Here is a 17,906-nt window from a genome sequence, read left to right as displayed (position 1 = left end):
TATGAGCGTGGCCACCAAAAGATGACGTTCTTTTTGGATCCTATGCATGTCATTTTAACCAATGCATTGACATGTCATTTTCACCAATGCTTTGGCATGTCATTTTAACCAATGCATTGACACGTCATTTTCACCCATTCTTTGACATGTCATTTTAACCAATGCTTTGACATGTAATTTTCACCAACCCCTTGGCATGACATTTTCATGTCTTGTTTGGAAAACGAAAATGCTCAATTGAAATATGGACAAACAAAACTCTTTGTTAATTCAAACGAATTCACGAAATAACTACAATTAATTGATCAGCAAAAAGTTTACATCCAAAATTGCAATGTAATCACCACCGCTGCAACGCAAAAGATTACTTCCTCCGTTCTCCGCAACTGATATTCTTTCATCTTACAAAAGGTTTTTTATATTATCTTCCCATCACCAGTTCAGATTTCGACATGGACTCCAAATGCACTTCTTTATTTGGTAAATTACTTTTATTTTATAATTTTGTTATTTTATAACAACACTAGCTGAACCCGGTGCGCTTTGCTACCCCGACTTAAATAAAATATAATGCAATGCGTTTTTAATATTTTAACGTATAAATATAGGAGATATGAAGGCGTTCTCTACCCACTCAGGGCTGTTTTGGAGCTACTATGGTATTTTTGTATGTTTCAGGAGGTAACACTACTCCTAAAGCCTTTTCGACTACAAGTATTCCTACGGTAGTTATATACTCTTACAATATTAATTTCTCTTTATTTGTACAGATTGGATTTGGAGTGAATAAAATTAAGAATAGAACCAGGTTTGAGAACCTTAGGTTTGAGGATAGTTGTAATTTATTTTATAAATGGGACTTATTATTTCCAGGTCATATACATATTAACATATTGTGATATCTGAAATTACTCTTAGGATAACTCCCACTCGTATTCAAAATTTTTACTCAAATAATGATTAGTTATATCATATTAAAACATTATTCTTAAGAAGTCTCTCAAACATATAATATTTAATGCTGTAGCCTTGGTCAATTCCTTCTCAACTATAAGTACTCGTACATGTGTATATAATGATGACTTCTAAATCTTCAAAATTTCATTCAAATTAGACATATGTAACAAAAACATGAAAATATATATGGGAGCTATATTCCGATCTGAACAGATCTAGATATCATTTTGCACATTTATTTTTACACCAAATCCAGTCTCGCATTCCAAATTGCAATGAAATTAAACATACATAACGTGTTTGGTGCACAAAATGCAAGAAATCGGCCGAAAATATATATGGGAGCTATATTCAAACCTGAACCGATTTTGATATAATTTGGAACATTTGTTTCTAGACCAAATTCCGTCACACATTCCAAATTTCAGCGAAATTGGACACACATAGCGTGTTTGGTGCACAAATTACAGGAAATCGGCCGAAAATATATATAGGGGCAATATCCAAATATGAACCGATTTCGATATAATTTGGCACATTCATTTCTATACCAAATTCCGTCACACATTCCAAATTATATTGAAATTGGACATAAATAGCGTGTTAGGTGCATAAAATATAGCAAATCGGCCGAAAATATGTAAGGGAGCTATATCCAAATTATAACCGATTTCGATATAATTTTGCACATTGATATACATATAGACCGAATTCCGTCAGACATTCCAAATTTCAGCGAAATTGGACATACATACAGTGTTTGATGCATAAATTACAGGAAATCGGTCAAAAATATATATAAGGGCAATATCCAAATATGAACCGATTTCGATATAATTGGCACATTTGTTTCTAGACCAAATTCCGTTACACATTCCAAATTTCAGCGAAATTGGACATATACAGCGTGTTTGGTCCATCCAATGCGGAAAATCGACCGAAAATATATATGGGAGCTACATCCAAATCTGAACCGATTTCGATATAATTTGGCACATGTATTTCTAGACCAAGTTCAGTCTCACTTTCCAAATTTTATTGAAATTGGATATCAATAGCGTGTTTGGTGCCTCAAACACATGAAATCGGCAGAAAATATACGTAGGAGATATATCCAAATCTGAACCGATTTCGATATAAATTGGCACATATATTTCTAGGCCAATATCCATCACACATTTTACATATACATATATAGCGTGTTTGGTGCATAAAATAAGGAAATCGGCCGAAAATATATGTATATGGGGGCTATATCCAAATCTGAACCAATCTCCATATAATTTGGCATATTTATTTCTACAACAAATTGCGTCAGACATTCAAAATTTCAGCGAAATTGGACATATATAGCGCGTTTGGTACATAAAATAAGGAAGTCGGCAGAAAATATATGTGTATGGGAGCTATATCCAAATATGAACCGATTTTGATATAATTTGGCACGTTTATTTCCAGACCAAGTTCCGTCACACATTTCAAATTTCATTGAAGTTGGACATAAATAGCATTTTTGGTACCTAAAATAAGGAAATCGGCCGAAAATATATGTATGTGGGAGCTATATCCAAATCTGAACCGATTTGGATATAATTTGGTAAATTTATTTCTACATCAAATTCTGTCACACATACAAAATTTGGAGATTGTATCTGTAATAGTTCTAAAGATATTTGCATACAAATTCTACATTTTCTGGAGGTACCTCCGGTTTTGATGCTATATCTCCAGATCAACGCGAAATTTCAAAAAATGATATAGCCTATTTTCATTCCTGGCCATGTAGCAATGTACCCTAAAAATTTCAGTAAGATCTGTTCAGCGGTTTTCGAGTCTATAAGGCACAAACAAACAAACGTACAAACAAATTTCAATTTTATATATCGACGCCTCCAAACAATAGTATGCTAAGTCGACTTAGCATGTTTTCAAGTTCTTTACATTTTTATATTTAACGTCCTTTAACTTCAATTCTGTCAAATTTTGGTAATGATCGGACAATCCGAACAGAAGTTATATACAAATATTTACTTAGCATAGTACTGAAGGTCAAAGAAATTTCCAAACTTTTAGAGCTTGTCCTGCAAAACTCGCTTTTCAGAATTAACAAACTATTATTTGGAGGTGTCGAACGTTCTTTAACTTAAATTCTGTCTAATTTTGGTAATGATCGGTCAATCCCATGATGAAATGATAAGGTGGCGTAAAATGGCCAGCTGATTGGTTTCAATCTGTCAATTTTTTTGTTATTGTGAATAATTTGTATGAAAACGTAAACAAACATTTTGACATATTGAAGAATTTTCGGCCAAAATAGAGTTGTTGTTGTGCTACTTACGTGACCTTATAAATAGATCTTGGTCAATCCGAACAGAAGTTATAAACAAATATTGACTTAGCATAGTACTGAAGTTCAAAGAAATTGCCAAACTTTGAGAGCTTCTCCTTCAAAACTCACTTTTTAGACTTAGCATACTATTATATGGAGGTGTCGATATATAGATAGGCCAATTCTATCACACATTCCAAATGTCATTGAAATCGGACATATATAGCGTGTTTGGTACATCAAATACTTGAAATCAGACGAAAATATATGTGGGAGCTATATCCAAATCTGAACCGATTTCGATGTATAATGGAACAAATAGTTATAGACCAAATTCCGTCACACATTCCAAATTTCATTGAAATCGGACATGTATGTATAGCGTGTTTGGTACACCAAATACTTGAAATCGGACGAAAATATGTATGGGAGCTATATCCAAATCTGAACCGATTTCGATATAGTTGGGTACATTTACTTATAGGCCAAATTCCGTCACACATTCCAAATTTCATTAGAATCGGACATATATAGCGTGTTTGGTACATCAAATACTTGAAATCGGACGAAAATATATATGGGATCTATATCCAAATGTGAACCGATTTCGATATAGTTTGGTACATTTTGTTATAAGCCACGTTCCGTCACGCATTCCAAATTTCATGGAAATCGGACATATATAGCGTGTTTGGTACATCAAATACTTGAAATCGGACGAAAATATATATGGGAGCTATATCCAAATCTGGACCGATTTCGATATATTTTGGCACATTTAGTTTTAGGCTAAAATCCATCACATATTTCAAATTTGGAGTCTGTATCTGTAACCGTTCTATAGATATTTGCATACAAAGTTAAAATTTTTTGGAGGTACCTCCGATTCTGATGCTATATATCCGGATCAGAGCGGAATTTCGAAACTTTGTATAGCCTATGTTACTTTCAGGCGATGTAGTAATATACCCTGAAAATTTCAGCAAGATAGGTTCAGCGGTTTTTGAGTCTATAAATTTCAAACAAACAAACAAACATACAAACATTTTTCTATTTTATATATATAGATTTTGGAAACTTATACTCTTTTGTTTAGTGACGAAAATATGTAGGGATCTACAACCCGGCTTGCTTTAGGGACCTCTAAAAGCTGTTCTACACGGTATGTTTTTTACATATTTGTGCATACCTACTGTCACTTTTTACAAATCTGAATTTTGTACACATGGTGTGAACCATACAGAAATTTCAATGCATGAAAGTGTTATGTGCATACATATGTATATTTTTCGAATAGAACACACTCTATTCTCGTCTGTACAACCAAAGATAAACAGCTGTTTTGTTTGTACGCGGAATAAATAAAGAAAACTACAGAAAAGAAATGAAAACATAAAATTTCACGGTGCAGAAGGAATCACATATGGGCGAAAAAAAGTGACAGTTGCTATGCATGAATATGTAAAAAAACATACCGTGTAGAAAACCCATAAGAACAAAATGTAACGAACGGGGAGGAGAGACTTTTTCTGGAAAATACCATTTATGCTTAATTAATTTATTTTTAATTGTATCTTTCCAAAAGTCGTTCCTTCTTTATTTTCAGATTCTTGTTCCTTTCCGTTTCGGACTTTTTCGAATTCCAAGAAGCAAGATTTGATTGATTTCGTTCTATGTCAGATTTAGAACAGACAAGGGAACTTTAAAAAAACGATGTGTGCAGTCCGATTCTATTTTTAGCTCGTTGATTGGGACTTAATTTTTATTGCAGACATTTCGAGCTTCATACAATACCAATTGTTTAGAAGTTTTAGTTGTCTGATATGCAGGAAATGTAAGACAACATCACGACGACAGTTCTAACGACTTTGGTCTGTTCCAGAACCAGCAAGATTCTACTAATTTTTACTGAGATGACAATTTTTCCTTATGTTATCGGAAAAAATAGTAAAAATTAGTAGATTTTTGCAGTACTGGAACATACCAAAATGAAAATAAACAGGTGTGTAAATAAAAACACAAACATCATCTCTATTGGATCGATGGAATAGGTACAAATGCTGATGAAAAGATCGGATCTTTCACGACTTCCTTTGCATTGGTTCAAATCCTGATGAAAAGATCGGATCTTTCACGACTTCCTTTGAACCAATGCAAAAGATGACATGAAATCACGTCATCGCAAAGAACCCCTTCCTTCAAATTTTGCTGGGTAAGGTATAGATGCCCAGCAAAATGTTCGATGCCAAAGATGCCATTCAATCATGGGTGCAAGTAAGCTGGCATGTCATCTTTTTAGCATCTTCATCGATGAATTTTATATGAGCGTGGACCCCAAAAGATGTTATTCACTTTTGGATCCAAAGCATGTCATTTACACCAATGCTTTGACATGTCATATTCACCAATGCTTTGGCATGTCATTTCCACCAATGCTTTGACATGTCATTTTCACCAACCCTTTGCAATGACATTATCATTACGACGAGCGTTTTAACAACGTTGGTTGTGATTTCGAGTCTCCGACAACATCAAGCCTATTGTAAATAATTAATCTTATATATTAAGAAAAATTGTATAAATAAAAACACAAAATTCACCTCTATTGGATCGATGGAATGGGTTCAAATGCTGATGAAAAGATCGGATCTTTCACGACTTCCTTTGCATGGGTTCAAATGCTGATGAAAAGATCGGATCTTTCACGACTTCCTTTGCATGGGTTCAAATGCTGATGAAAAGATCGGATTTTTCACGACTTCCTTTGCATTGGTTCAAATGCTAATGAAAAGATCGGATCTTTCACGACTTCGTTTGGACCAATGCAAAACATGCCATGAAATCACGTCATCGCATGGAACCCCTTCCTTCAAATTTTGCTGGGTGGTGCCTGTGTGGGTGGCAAAGTTCGTATTCGTATATATAAGCACTATATATTTGGAGTTCTTAAGAATTTTCAAAGCAAAATACCGCACATTTTTGTTCTTTTCTTCTTTTTGAATGCCTCTACTATAGAAAAATGTAAAAATAAAGGCAATTTTGTTAAAAATTTTGAATGAATAAAAATTCGGACGAATATTTGAAATACTTAAGAAAAATGTGCTAGATATGATTAACTATTGCAATTTATTCCCGAATTTTGGACGAAAATAGGTCTAATATGAAAATAAATGTTGCCAGCGTTTGGAAATGCAAAGAAACGTAATACGGGCTTAGGTAAAGTAAACACGTTTTTGGTTTTTACTTAGTTAAAATCGCAAGTTTCGTTTTATATTTGACATAAATGCATTGAAGTTTTAGAATACGGTTTCGAAAATCATTTTATATCGAAAAATGTGAGAAATTATCAAGGAAAATGAAGCTGGACAAGTTTTCATACTGTCTGCGTACGACTGAAATTCCACGCTTACTATGAACGATGGTTATGGCCACCAAAATTGCCAAAATAATGATTTCTACTTCTTGAAAATTATACTTCTTTACCGAAGGATTCAAAATGAGTACAAAAATATGCAAAGAATGAAGTAAATTGTCCAGGAAAGGACGTGGGTAACCTTTTGAAGAACTGCATTATTTTCGGGCAAATTTTCTCCCTTAAAAATTTATTATTCCTAGTAATTTCCGATATGTCTTGACATACAATGATTTTCGAAACCATATTCTAAAACTTCAATACATTTAGTGTCAAATATAAAACGAATCTTGCGATTTTCACCAAGTAAAAACCAAAAATGTGTTTACTTTACCTAATGTTTGGTTTACATTCGGCGTCTTTTCGTAATTTCGAAGGCGTTTCGTGATTTCGCGCGGAATCATGCAAAATTTATCATGATTTCGCATACAAAAATGAAATCATCTCATTTCGTGATTTACACATGATATACAACCCTGTTTTTTCCTAAAAAAGTACCAAAAGTTGCAACACTTTTCACGTATCACAATAAACAAGGTAGATGGTAAATTGCTGCAACAAAAAAAAAATAGTATCAAAATTTGTAAACAATGTGAAAAAAAATATTAAATTGCTTTGTTACAATGCTATTTTTCATTGTGTTCTCGTACTTTTTTAATGGTAATGTTAGAAAAAAGAGCGAATTGTCAAAAATTGCTTCCCCATACAAATTTCTTAAAAAAATACGGGAACGAAAAAATGACGGAAATTGCAAAAACTGCAGCAGAAATGTCAAAATCAACGTATCAGCTATCGTATTTGGATGATAGTGAACATGTTGCTAGTGTCTACTATGCCAAAATTGTGTGACAGAAAATAGGAGAATAGGGTGTTATTTGGCGCTACTTTTGTTTAAAGAGTAGTGCAAATCTTGCTAGATTTCGGAGTACGGGAACGCATTTTTAGCACTAAGCGGGAAAACTGCTGCAAGTATTCATATTTTGCAAGTTCTGAACACAAATTTTATCTATCAAAATTTATTATTATAATGTCTCAACGATAAAACCTTTTTGTATTTTTTCATTTGTTAGTACTATACACAATTTGTACGATATATAGATAAACAAAAAACAAAAACATTGTTCCACAACATCCCATATGGGACAAGGGAGACTTCTCTCGATATATAGATAATTTTACGATAATTTTCGAAATAAAGTTGTAAAGTTCTATATTGTCGTATATTTTTGATGATTAATTCAATTTACAACGACTTGTTTTGAAAATTCATGTTCGATCAGCTGCGCATATGCATCTACCTTGATTATTGTGATATGTTCGAAACCAACAAAAAAAATAAGTGTAAACACCGGGGTGTATTTCCAGTGGATTTTAGAGCGCAAGTGTAAATTTGGCATAAGCCCGGATTACGTTTCTTCGCATTTCCAAACGCTGACAACATTTATTTTCATATTAGGCCTCGAATATTGTTACAGAAGGACTGCTATTAGCTATTTTCGTCCAAAATTCGGGAATAAATTGCAATAGTTAATCATATATAGCACATTTTTCTTAAGTATTTCAAATATTCGTCCGACTTTTTATTCATGCAAAATTTTTAATAAAATTACCGTTATTTTTACATATTTCTATAGCAGAGGCATTCCAAAAGAAGAAAAGAACAAAAATTTGCGGTATTTTGCTTTGAAAATCCTTAAAAACTCCAAATATATAGTGTTTATAGGTGTACGAATACGAACGCCATCTATACCTAAATGACGGAATAAATTAAACATTTATTTTGTTATTCTTAGAGGGTGTTTACACTATCTATCAATGTCATAAGAGCTATCACTTCCTTTACTAGGCGTTTACACACAGACAGTATTGGCAAGATAATAGCAAAGTTACAAACCATTTTCACCAATCCATTCATACTTTTCTCTATACATATTTAAAAATTTATAAATGTAGTTGCGAAGAAGGTTTGTATTTTTGCTATTGTCTTGCCAATACTGGAATTTGTAAACGCCGGGTTATCCATTTGACATTCTCTATAGCTGTGTTCATTTACTTACCTGTTACCATTTTTAACCTGCAAAGCGTTCCTTAACCCCGAAAAGTGGCAAAACTGGAAGCAATTTTTAAGAGAGTGAGAGAGGAGAGAGAGGTAAAAAATGGCAGAACTGATGTTTCGACTTTTGTGTGACGATTATTTCACAATGAATAAGAAAATGGACGAAAAACAGAATAAAATAGTCGAACGCTGACAAAACTAAATTAAAAACTGTGAAATAAAAGACGAAAATTGATTTTTTATGTTTCTTTTTGACATTGCTGCCAGATCTACCATTTTTCCGTTCCTTTACTTTTCTGGTAAAAATGTTCATGAGAAAGCAATTTTGAGCAATATTTTTTTCTCTTTTACCACTCTTACCATTAAAAAAGTAAAGGAACAAAGCTTATGTTTGTCAAAGTCCATACCACTTTTAGTTTCTGCGTTCACACTAGCATACAATTTCGTATGACCACATAATATAAATCATGCAACAAACACAATTTATTTTGTTAAAAACTATAATCGCACTAACATTTTCGTTTCCTTTACCTACTTTCTTCATATTTTGGTAAAATTGTTTTCTTCCAACAATTTATTTCTCAACTACATACGAAAATACATAGCCGAATAGAGCGCTCCCTAAACGAAAAATTTACATATGACTTGCCACATCATTTTGATAGATGAAAATGTTCATTGTGGTCACACTCTGTGTACAACATTTACAGGTAGCAAATTTGACATCTCATATGACATTCATAGATAGTGTAAACACCCCTTTAATTCTTTCTTCGTTATCAATTATTTTATATTTGCACATAAAATATGGAATTAATAACGATTTTATTCATTTTTTAGGGGTGTACGAATATGAAATTTGAATACTGTATATTAGTTTTAAACTTTAACATATATGAATTGTAATTACCATATAGTAGTTCAAAATGCAATTGAACTTTAATCGACCTATAGGCTTATATTGCACAAAATGAAATAAATAAATATCGCAATTTTTAAAATTATTTGTTTTCTTTTTTTAGTACCTTGATGCAATATTGGAAAATCTGACTCCTGACGATGTTCGTTGTCTTATAGTAGCTGAAGATGAATTGGCCCGCAGTTCACCTCTGGAACGTATCTTTCCAACATCAGAAACTCACAAATACTTAAAATATACTGAAACTCCACGTTATTATAATCGCCTATTGGATGCATGGGAAACTCGCTACAGTTACAATCGCATTGAGGGTATTAATTTATTACGACAATACTGCGAAGAAAAATATCATCTTCAAGTACCGCAAATACCCACCAAGAAGGTAAATATTTCTACTAAATACAAAATTCAAAACACACAAACTACACCTCGCTCTGAGGATTTCTATCGTTAAAATTTGTCATTAAATTCATTAATTACAAAAAAATATTTTAAATATTATCCCCATACACACTCACTGGTACATGTGTTCAAATATTGTATTAAAATCTTAAATTATTGAGGGATGTTGGAGAGCAATCGTGGCTCTGTATTGGCGCTGTCGTGCTTTATATTCTCGTAAGTTTATCATTTCTCGGTAGAGTCGGTAGTGTTGCAAAGGATAGATGATTTATGCAATGAAAGCGTATGCACACGTCCAATGTAAGAACATTGATGCGATACTTCCAAACTCAGAAAAATTTGTATGTACAGTATACAGAGGATTAAGAATGTTTTAAAAGGAATTATTTAAAGGCATGATAGTTTTTGCTAATCTGACAGCTGTAGGTAGATTAAAAGATCTGTATAGACAGCTCTATATGAATTATAAAATGCCTATACAGCCTTCAGGGCATTAATAAGAACAGATTAATTTAAAATTTATATAATTTATAATTTATCTTCCGGAAATTGCCGGAAACACTATAGTTTAAACTTTTCTTTAATGATTAGTTTCCGACTTTAATCGTAATTGACTAGGAAATCCTTTGAGCTATGTGACTACCAACATGGTATGGTACACTGACTGAGAGTATTACCTAACTTAGATAAAACTGAACATTTTCTAATAGAGGCTAAAAATTCTCAACACTTTTGAATTAGGCAAATTAGAACAGACCGTTTTATATGTTTGAAACGCCACTAGTCTGTTATATTGATCTATTATTAGAGCAAAATGTCAATACTTTAGCACAGTCTAAAGTCTAAAAAAAGTCGCATACTTTTTCAAACTAAATTCGAATGCAATCCAATTGCAAATAAATATATAAATGTAATTGTCAATGAAATTCATAGATTTCAATTTTGTATTCGATTTTCGGGAATATTTTTACAATTGGATGTGCATATGCGGTATATATATTTCTATAATGAGTACAAATTGAATAAGTAGCCAGTAATATTACATAATCTTGATGTTTATTTCACGATATAGCTATTTTATTTTTCGAATTATTTATCTACATTATGTAGGAAACATATTCTTTAGAAGCCTCTGAGGATTTTTACATGTATTTTTAAAAATTAAGAGAATGAAAAATCGTATAATCAAACAGATTCAAATACGTAAGTTTTGTCATAGATTAACACATACATATGTTTCATTCTATTGCATAACTAATTCATGTAATGATCTTGTCTACATCAATATATCCTAAAATATATCTCTCTAGCTATCCTTAAACATCAAATGCTATCTACATCATTTTAGCATGTAATTCGAAGAATTCGTAACAAACCAAAATAATCCAATGTGAAGCTTTCAATGGAATTTCGAATAACTTCTTTAATAATTTAAGAGTACCTACTAAAGATTTATTTAATGATTAGGCGATTTATTTTGTATTAAACCTAGCGGTCAAACCTTATACAATTGGGTACAAAATTTAAATATAAATATAAAAGTCTTAATAAATATATAAAAAAATTAAGAATTCGTAATATAGCTACATACATTAAATTTTTCACGTTTCGAAATTCAAAAATATTATATAAATTATTCAGTTTGTAATTTCAAAAATTTGAATTATTCCATTTAAAACTTGATTTTTATTATTTAATTATTTCATAACATGTACTTTTAAGCGGTATGACTGATAACAATGAAATTGCAAACGTAACTACTTTAGGGTAATTACAATAGCTGTGTTCCTTTACTTACTTATTTTTAACCTGCAAAGCGTTCCTTAACCCCAAAAAGTGGTAAAACTGGCAGCAATTTTTAAGAGAGTGAGAGAGGAGAGAGCGCATATGCCTTTCTCTTCTACCACAGGCTACCAGACAAATTTTTGCAGGTAAAAAATTGTATAACTCATGGTATAAGTAAAGAGGTAGATTTAAATGAAAAAAATCTATAGAACCCTTGTTTTTCTTGAATTCCTAAAACTTCAAAATAAAAGCAACAAGTGGGTTTGTTTACAATGCATTTTTTGGGCATTTTATAAAAAACGCGAAAAATGAATGAAGAGTTAAGTTTTCTCCACATAATCGAGATGTGAATATGATAAACTGATTGTTTCAATGCAAATCTCACCGATTTCTTCCATACAAATGGTCTAAAAACAATTTTAAAAATCAATGAATTCGATTGTTTTTAAATTTGTTTGGCATATTACTCAAACATCACACACACATACACAGTTTGTTTATATTGTTTTGAAGTTTTAGGCATACTCCAATGAAAAAAATTAAATTGACATAAAGCTTTGGCTAACCTTTCTTATTAAACCATGGTATAACTGATTTTTCAACATTTGTTTGACGATTATTTCACAATGAAGAAAAAATGAACGAAAAACTGAAGAAAAAGGCGAACGCTGACAAAACAAAATTAAAAACTGTGAAATAAAAGAAGAAAATTGAATTGCTATGTTTCTTTTTGACATTGCTACCAGATCTTCAATTTTTTCGTTCCTTTACTTTTCTGGTAAAACTGGTCATGAGAGAGCAATTTTGACAATTTTCTCTTTTACCAGTTTTACTATTAAAAAAGTAAAGGAACAATGCTAATTATAAAAGTTTTATCTTAAAAATACGCCTATGATATATGTATATTATACAAAACATCGGATAATTGAGAAAGACAAAATCTAAAAAGATCTAACTGGTAAAACTGCCTTTTAGATTTTTTGATGTAGGGAATGCATAAATATTGGTACATTTTGATTTTCAGTTGTAAAGCTGAGTAGTTTCAGTTTTCTCATTTGTATTATTATATTTATAGCTTGATTTTTATTATTATTTTTTTTATTTTTTTTATTATTTATTCAATATGTAAAGTTTTGTATTTGTAATTTAAAAAAAATATTTGTTATTGTAATTTGCTCCTTAAAATGTTGAATTATTTCATTTGTAATTCCAATTATGGATTTGCATTAAATGGATTTGTATCATTTAAATAAAAATTCAAATTACGAATGGAATAATACAAATTGAATTGGTCTGTAATTTTAGTCTCAAATTCCGTACGATATTTTATATTATATATTTTAGATATATTATATATTTTAAACTACATAAATTATAGATTCTTTCTAGTTTACATATCGTCACCAAAAATGCCCGAAGACGAAATCCACACGCAAATCGAAATTCGTTTTTTGATGGGATCTTATACATAAAGTTAAAATACATGCTCTGGCAAAATTTCAGGCTTCAACGTTCAAAAACAACGATCCTTTTCAAGAAATGGCATTTCGGAAAATGGGATAATATTGCAGATTTTGATGAATCCCAAAACCAAGCGTTTCCGCTGATTTAGTTTCATTTATTACTCCCATTCGTATAGGATTGATAATATCCCGAATACTCGCCCTCATAAGAATTATATTCCATAAAACAGTTTTTCATTTTATAACGTTTTTTTGCCTCTCCTGTAAACTTTCGATTTTGTGGGTTACGTCTGCGGGCATTTATGGTGATATATTGGTGACACTAACACTACAAACAAAAACGCATTTCTATGTGGTTGTTGTTGAGTTGTACTTGTAGTATTTACTTTACCTTGTATTCAATTCATTCAAATAAACAAATTAAATACAACAAGAAATTACCAAATTTTTTGAATTACATATGAAAATGATGTAGGATTATTGTTTGTACCAATACAATTATTTTATCGATTCACTTGAATGCATAGAGTTAGAGATAATAGCAACTTTTTTTTAAACAATTGATGTTATACATATATTATATCTGTTGATGTTACGATGAACAGAAAGCAAATGATAGATACCAATGTTGATATAATACGTTTTTGGAATTTATAATGTATTAACTTGCAAGAAATCGCCTACCTTACTTATTAAAAAGTAGTTTTTCTTCAATTATCAGATTTACGCAATATATTGAGTTTTGAACGCACAGTGTTCATTTAAAAATACGTTCCGTTTCTATACCAACCGCGTCTAAATATTAAGGTTAGGTTATGTAAAAAGACGAGGCAATTCTCAAAAGATGAGACAATTAATTGTTACTTTCGAACAAAAAAAAAAAAAAAACAAGTAAGAAAGTATCAGTCGGCTTTGCCGACAGAGATATACCCTCAGCCTGTGTATATTGAAACAGTTTTTTTTTTTTTCAAAAAACGCATGTATTTAGGGAGTTTTAAAAATCTTGGGCGTTTGAACTGACAAAAATGTTGATTAGGGTAAAATATCAAAAGTTTTGCGGAGGAGATACTAAAAAGAATGGATCTCCAGCCACTACATATGGTACCATAGGGGTTTTTTAGAACTTCAGGGATGTTTGCTCAAAAAGTATGGACTTGCCCCTGAAACAATTTTTACCATCGCAATTGAGGCAGCGAATGCAAGTTGCTTCAACAAAAATCAGAGTGATTCGATGTCACGTCTTAAAGTGAACTTATCCGAAATTTTGTGTGGGAGGTACCGGATGGAGTGGACAAATATAGTCCATATTTGAACCTGATCTATATCTGGTAGATATATTAGGACGTGTAAAGTATGGACCAATTCGGCCGCTCCCTTCAAGAGTTATCGTGCGCACAATTTTTCCGAACATTTTTGAACTTTTGTGGGGGAGGTACCTGAAGGAGTGGACCGATATGGCTTATCTTCAAACCTAAACTATGTTTGGACAATATATTACTAAGGCCAAACTATGGACCGAATCAGCAGACCTGTTCGAGAGTTATTTTGCCCTCCAACCTCCTCACACGGTGTCATAGGGGTTTTTTGCAACTTTCAGGCTATTTTCTCAGGAAGTATGGACTTGCCCCTGATGAAACTTATACCGTCGTATGGAGGGCAGTGAATACAAGTTGCTAAAGCAAAAATCAAAGTGATTCGAGAGATGTTCCTAAACTGAACATTTCCAAAATTTTGTGTTGGAGGTACCCGACGGAGTGGACCGATTGAGTCAATATTAAAACCTGATCTAGGTCTGGTACACGCTCCACGATGGGCAAAGTATGGACAAAATCGGTTACTCCCTTCAAGAGTTATCGTGCGTACAAATTTTCCGAACATTTTCGAACTTTTGTGGGGGAGGTACCGGAAGGAGTGGACCGATATAGCTCATCTTCGAACTTAAACTAAGTTTGGGCAAAATATTACGAAAGCCAAAATTTGAACCGAATCGGTTCATCCGTTCGAGAGTTATCGTGCGCTCCAGCCAGCCAGACAGACAGACGGACGGACATTGCTCAATCGACTCCAAATTGTCTGAAACACATTTCGTCCAAACATACTTGGGGTCTAAAACCATTATTTCGATGAGGCACATTTTGTCCGTATGAAAGTGTATATACCCTCGTTAGCATAAATGCTGAGGGTATAAAAAAATAGGGAAAAGACAAAATGTGGTCTTGACTTTGATCCGTTTATTTGGAATGATCAATGTAGCTCTAGAAGTTGTGGGTAACTGTACTAGCTAGATGAGAGGATGTTTATTTTTTAGAACGCAACAACAACAGCTATTTGGTTGCTAATTTTATGTTGGTACTTTTGTTAAACCTGGGTCTTGCTAGTTTTAGGCATAGTACAAATTGACCAAAAATACATAATTAAATGACAGTCATCGAGGTCGATTTCGTTATACAAAGTCTAGCTGTGCATTTACTTTTCTAACCTCTAAATAACAATTTACATATTGTATTTCAATCATTTTTTGCTAAACAAAAGTTTTCTTTCACCAGAAAATTGACCTAAAAATACGTTGACAGTCTTTCTAACCTGATAGTGAGTACTCCCATTTATTTTATGTTTGCCTCTTAAAGCGATTTTGGTTCATATGATTTTGTTTTTTTTTTCCCCTTTCAAGATGAGCTGAATGATCAAAATGAAAAAGAATGTCAGATAAAGAGAAAAACAAAAAATGACTGAATATGAATGATCATAATCGCCCTAAGAGGCAAACATTAAACAGGCATTGTAGTTTTACCGATTTTTGTCGGTAACAAAAAATGAGTTAGAGAAACCCACTACACCACTTCACCAATATCATAAGGTAGAAACACAAGGACTTTTTTTGCTTGCTTCACGCTCAATTTCATGTAAATGAATAAAGGCCAGGTACTACCTAATTCAATTGCGATCTTGCATTTCTTTATTGTTATGCATAAATTGAGGCTTGGATAAGCATGAATTTCTCATTTTCTCAATTTTTCAAACATTGCCATTTTTTGTCTGAAACACCTTTTTGGATTTGTTTGAGATAAGGAGGCCAACACCCCCACCTCTATTCATTAGGGCAAAAAGTGTATCTCTGTAGTTTATTGCATGAAAGGGTTCCGTTCGAGTCAGAGGCGTTGTATTATTTCTTATTTTTCTACTGACACAATTCCATTTTTTAAGTGTTCGAGTCTTATTAAATACTAGCATGTATCCGCTACTTGCTCAGTGAAAAGTCCAAATTAAGAAAAAAAGGATAAACTGAAATTAGTTCACATTATGTCCATATTTAGAATATTTAGTAGTCAAAAAGTAAAAATTGCAAATTTAATTTCAAAACCATGTTCTTATCTTAACATGTTAACCTTGAAATTAAGGTCACTGACCTTCATTTGGTATTTAGTAACCATTTAGTACTTTTGGTGCACTTAAAGTACGCATTTCCAAAGCGACATCCTTTTCTCAAACCACATCGGTGACCCTAACAAAAAAATTCAGTATTCCAGCTTTATCCTTCCACCTAATATCAAATTTAGTATCATTTAGTACTTTCAAAATTTCCGCTACATGCTTTCACCTAATACCAAATTTAGTCCATTTTTGTATATATCGTACGCTGATAGTTCCAATTTCAAAACCTATCTATTCATTTCAAACCTATAAGCCAATATTGACCTTAATAATTTAGTGCTCTCAACTCTACACCAAAATCAACTCTTAATCTCGACCAGCTCGTAACCTTTTAGTTCGAATTTTCAAAAACGCCGCCAAATCTCAACCCTTTTGGTTTCCTTCCAGTAAAAATTTCCTATAACCTACACTCGAAATTGTTGTTGGCGTAAAATAAAACAATGCGAGCTTTTGAAGCTAATTGGTGATGTGTCGGGAAGTGGAAAAGTGCCGCTGGCGAAAATTTAAAAACATTGCGCGATTTTTACAAAAATATTTGCTCATTTTAAGAAAATGTACATTTATTTTAATAATATGTAAATATGTATGCAATTACCATTTCTAAAAAAGGAAAGCAACGCAAGAGAACATTTTTTAAAATCGCTCCATTCTTTACAAAAATATTTTCACTATTTAAGAAAATAAAAAGTTTTTGTAAAAATATGCAAATTCTTTCTGAAAACGGAAAGCACCGCGGGCAAACATTTTTTTAAATTATTTAAAAAAATATTTTTACAATTTAATAAAATAAATTTTTTTTTTAAAAATACGGCAAAAAGAAAGCCGCAGGCGAAAACATTTCTAAAAAATCGCGCGATTTTCTTGAAAAATATTTTCACAATTTATGAAAATACACAATTTTTGGAAGAATTAGTATATTACTTTAAAAATTGCTAGATTAAAATAACGATTTTTTCTTAATATTCCCAATTAAGAAAAATTATATTTACATGTCTATATTAAAAAAATTTAAATAATTAATAGGTATACGAAATGTCTTCCTCGAGTACCGTAGTCTGGTAAAACTTCTCCGACATAATTCTTACTGACATAATTTTGTGCTTAATGTTAATTTTATGAATTCGGGAGGATTTTGCGGAAAATTCGGCATT

General features: G+C 32.0%; 1 protein-coding gene across 17 annotated transcripts in view; it reads left to right on the top strand.

Annotated features, from left to right (window-relative positions):
- The window catches only part of TTLL4A (Tubulin tyrosine ligase-like 4A), an 89,761-nt gene that overhangs the window by 60,413 nt on the left and 11,442 nt on the right, over window positions 1–17,906 (top strand). For all 17 annotated transcript variants that reach the window (XR_012410416.1, XR_012410420.1, XR_012410419.1 and 14 more), the window contains one exon: window positions 9,777–10,055. Coding sequence is in view for 12 of the 17 variants with exons in the window: in XM_073968797.1 (XP_073824898.1) it covers window positions 9,777–10,055 (279 nt within the window). In the remaining 5 variants the exon portion in view is untranslated. The remainder of the gene's footprint in view (window positions 1–9,776; window positions 10,056–17,906) is intronic.

The sequence above is a fragment of the Musca autumnalis genome, unplaced genomic scaffold, assembly GCF_047663935.1.
Source record: "Musca autumnalis isolate F117 unplaced genomic scaffold, ASM4766393v1 scaffold_2, whole genome shotgun sequence".
In the NCBI taxonomy this organism is placed as follows: domain Eukaryota; kingdom Metazoa; phylum Arthropoda; class Insecta; order Diptera; family Muscidae; genus Musca; species Musca autumnalis.
This window is presented reverse-complemented; position numbering and strand designations above follow the sequence as displayed.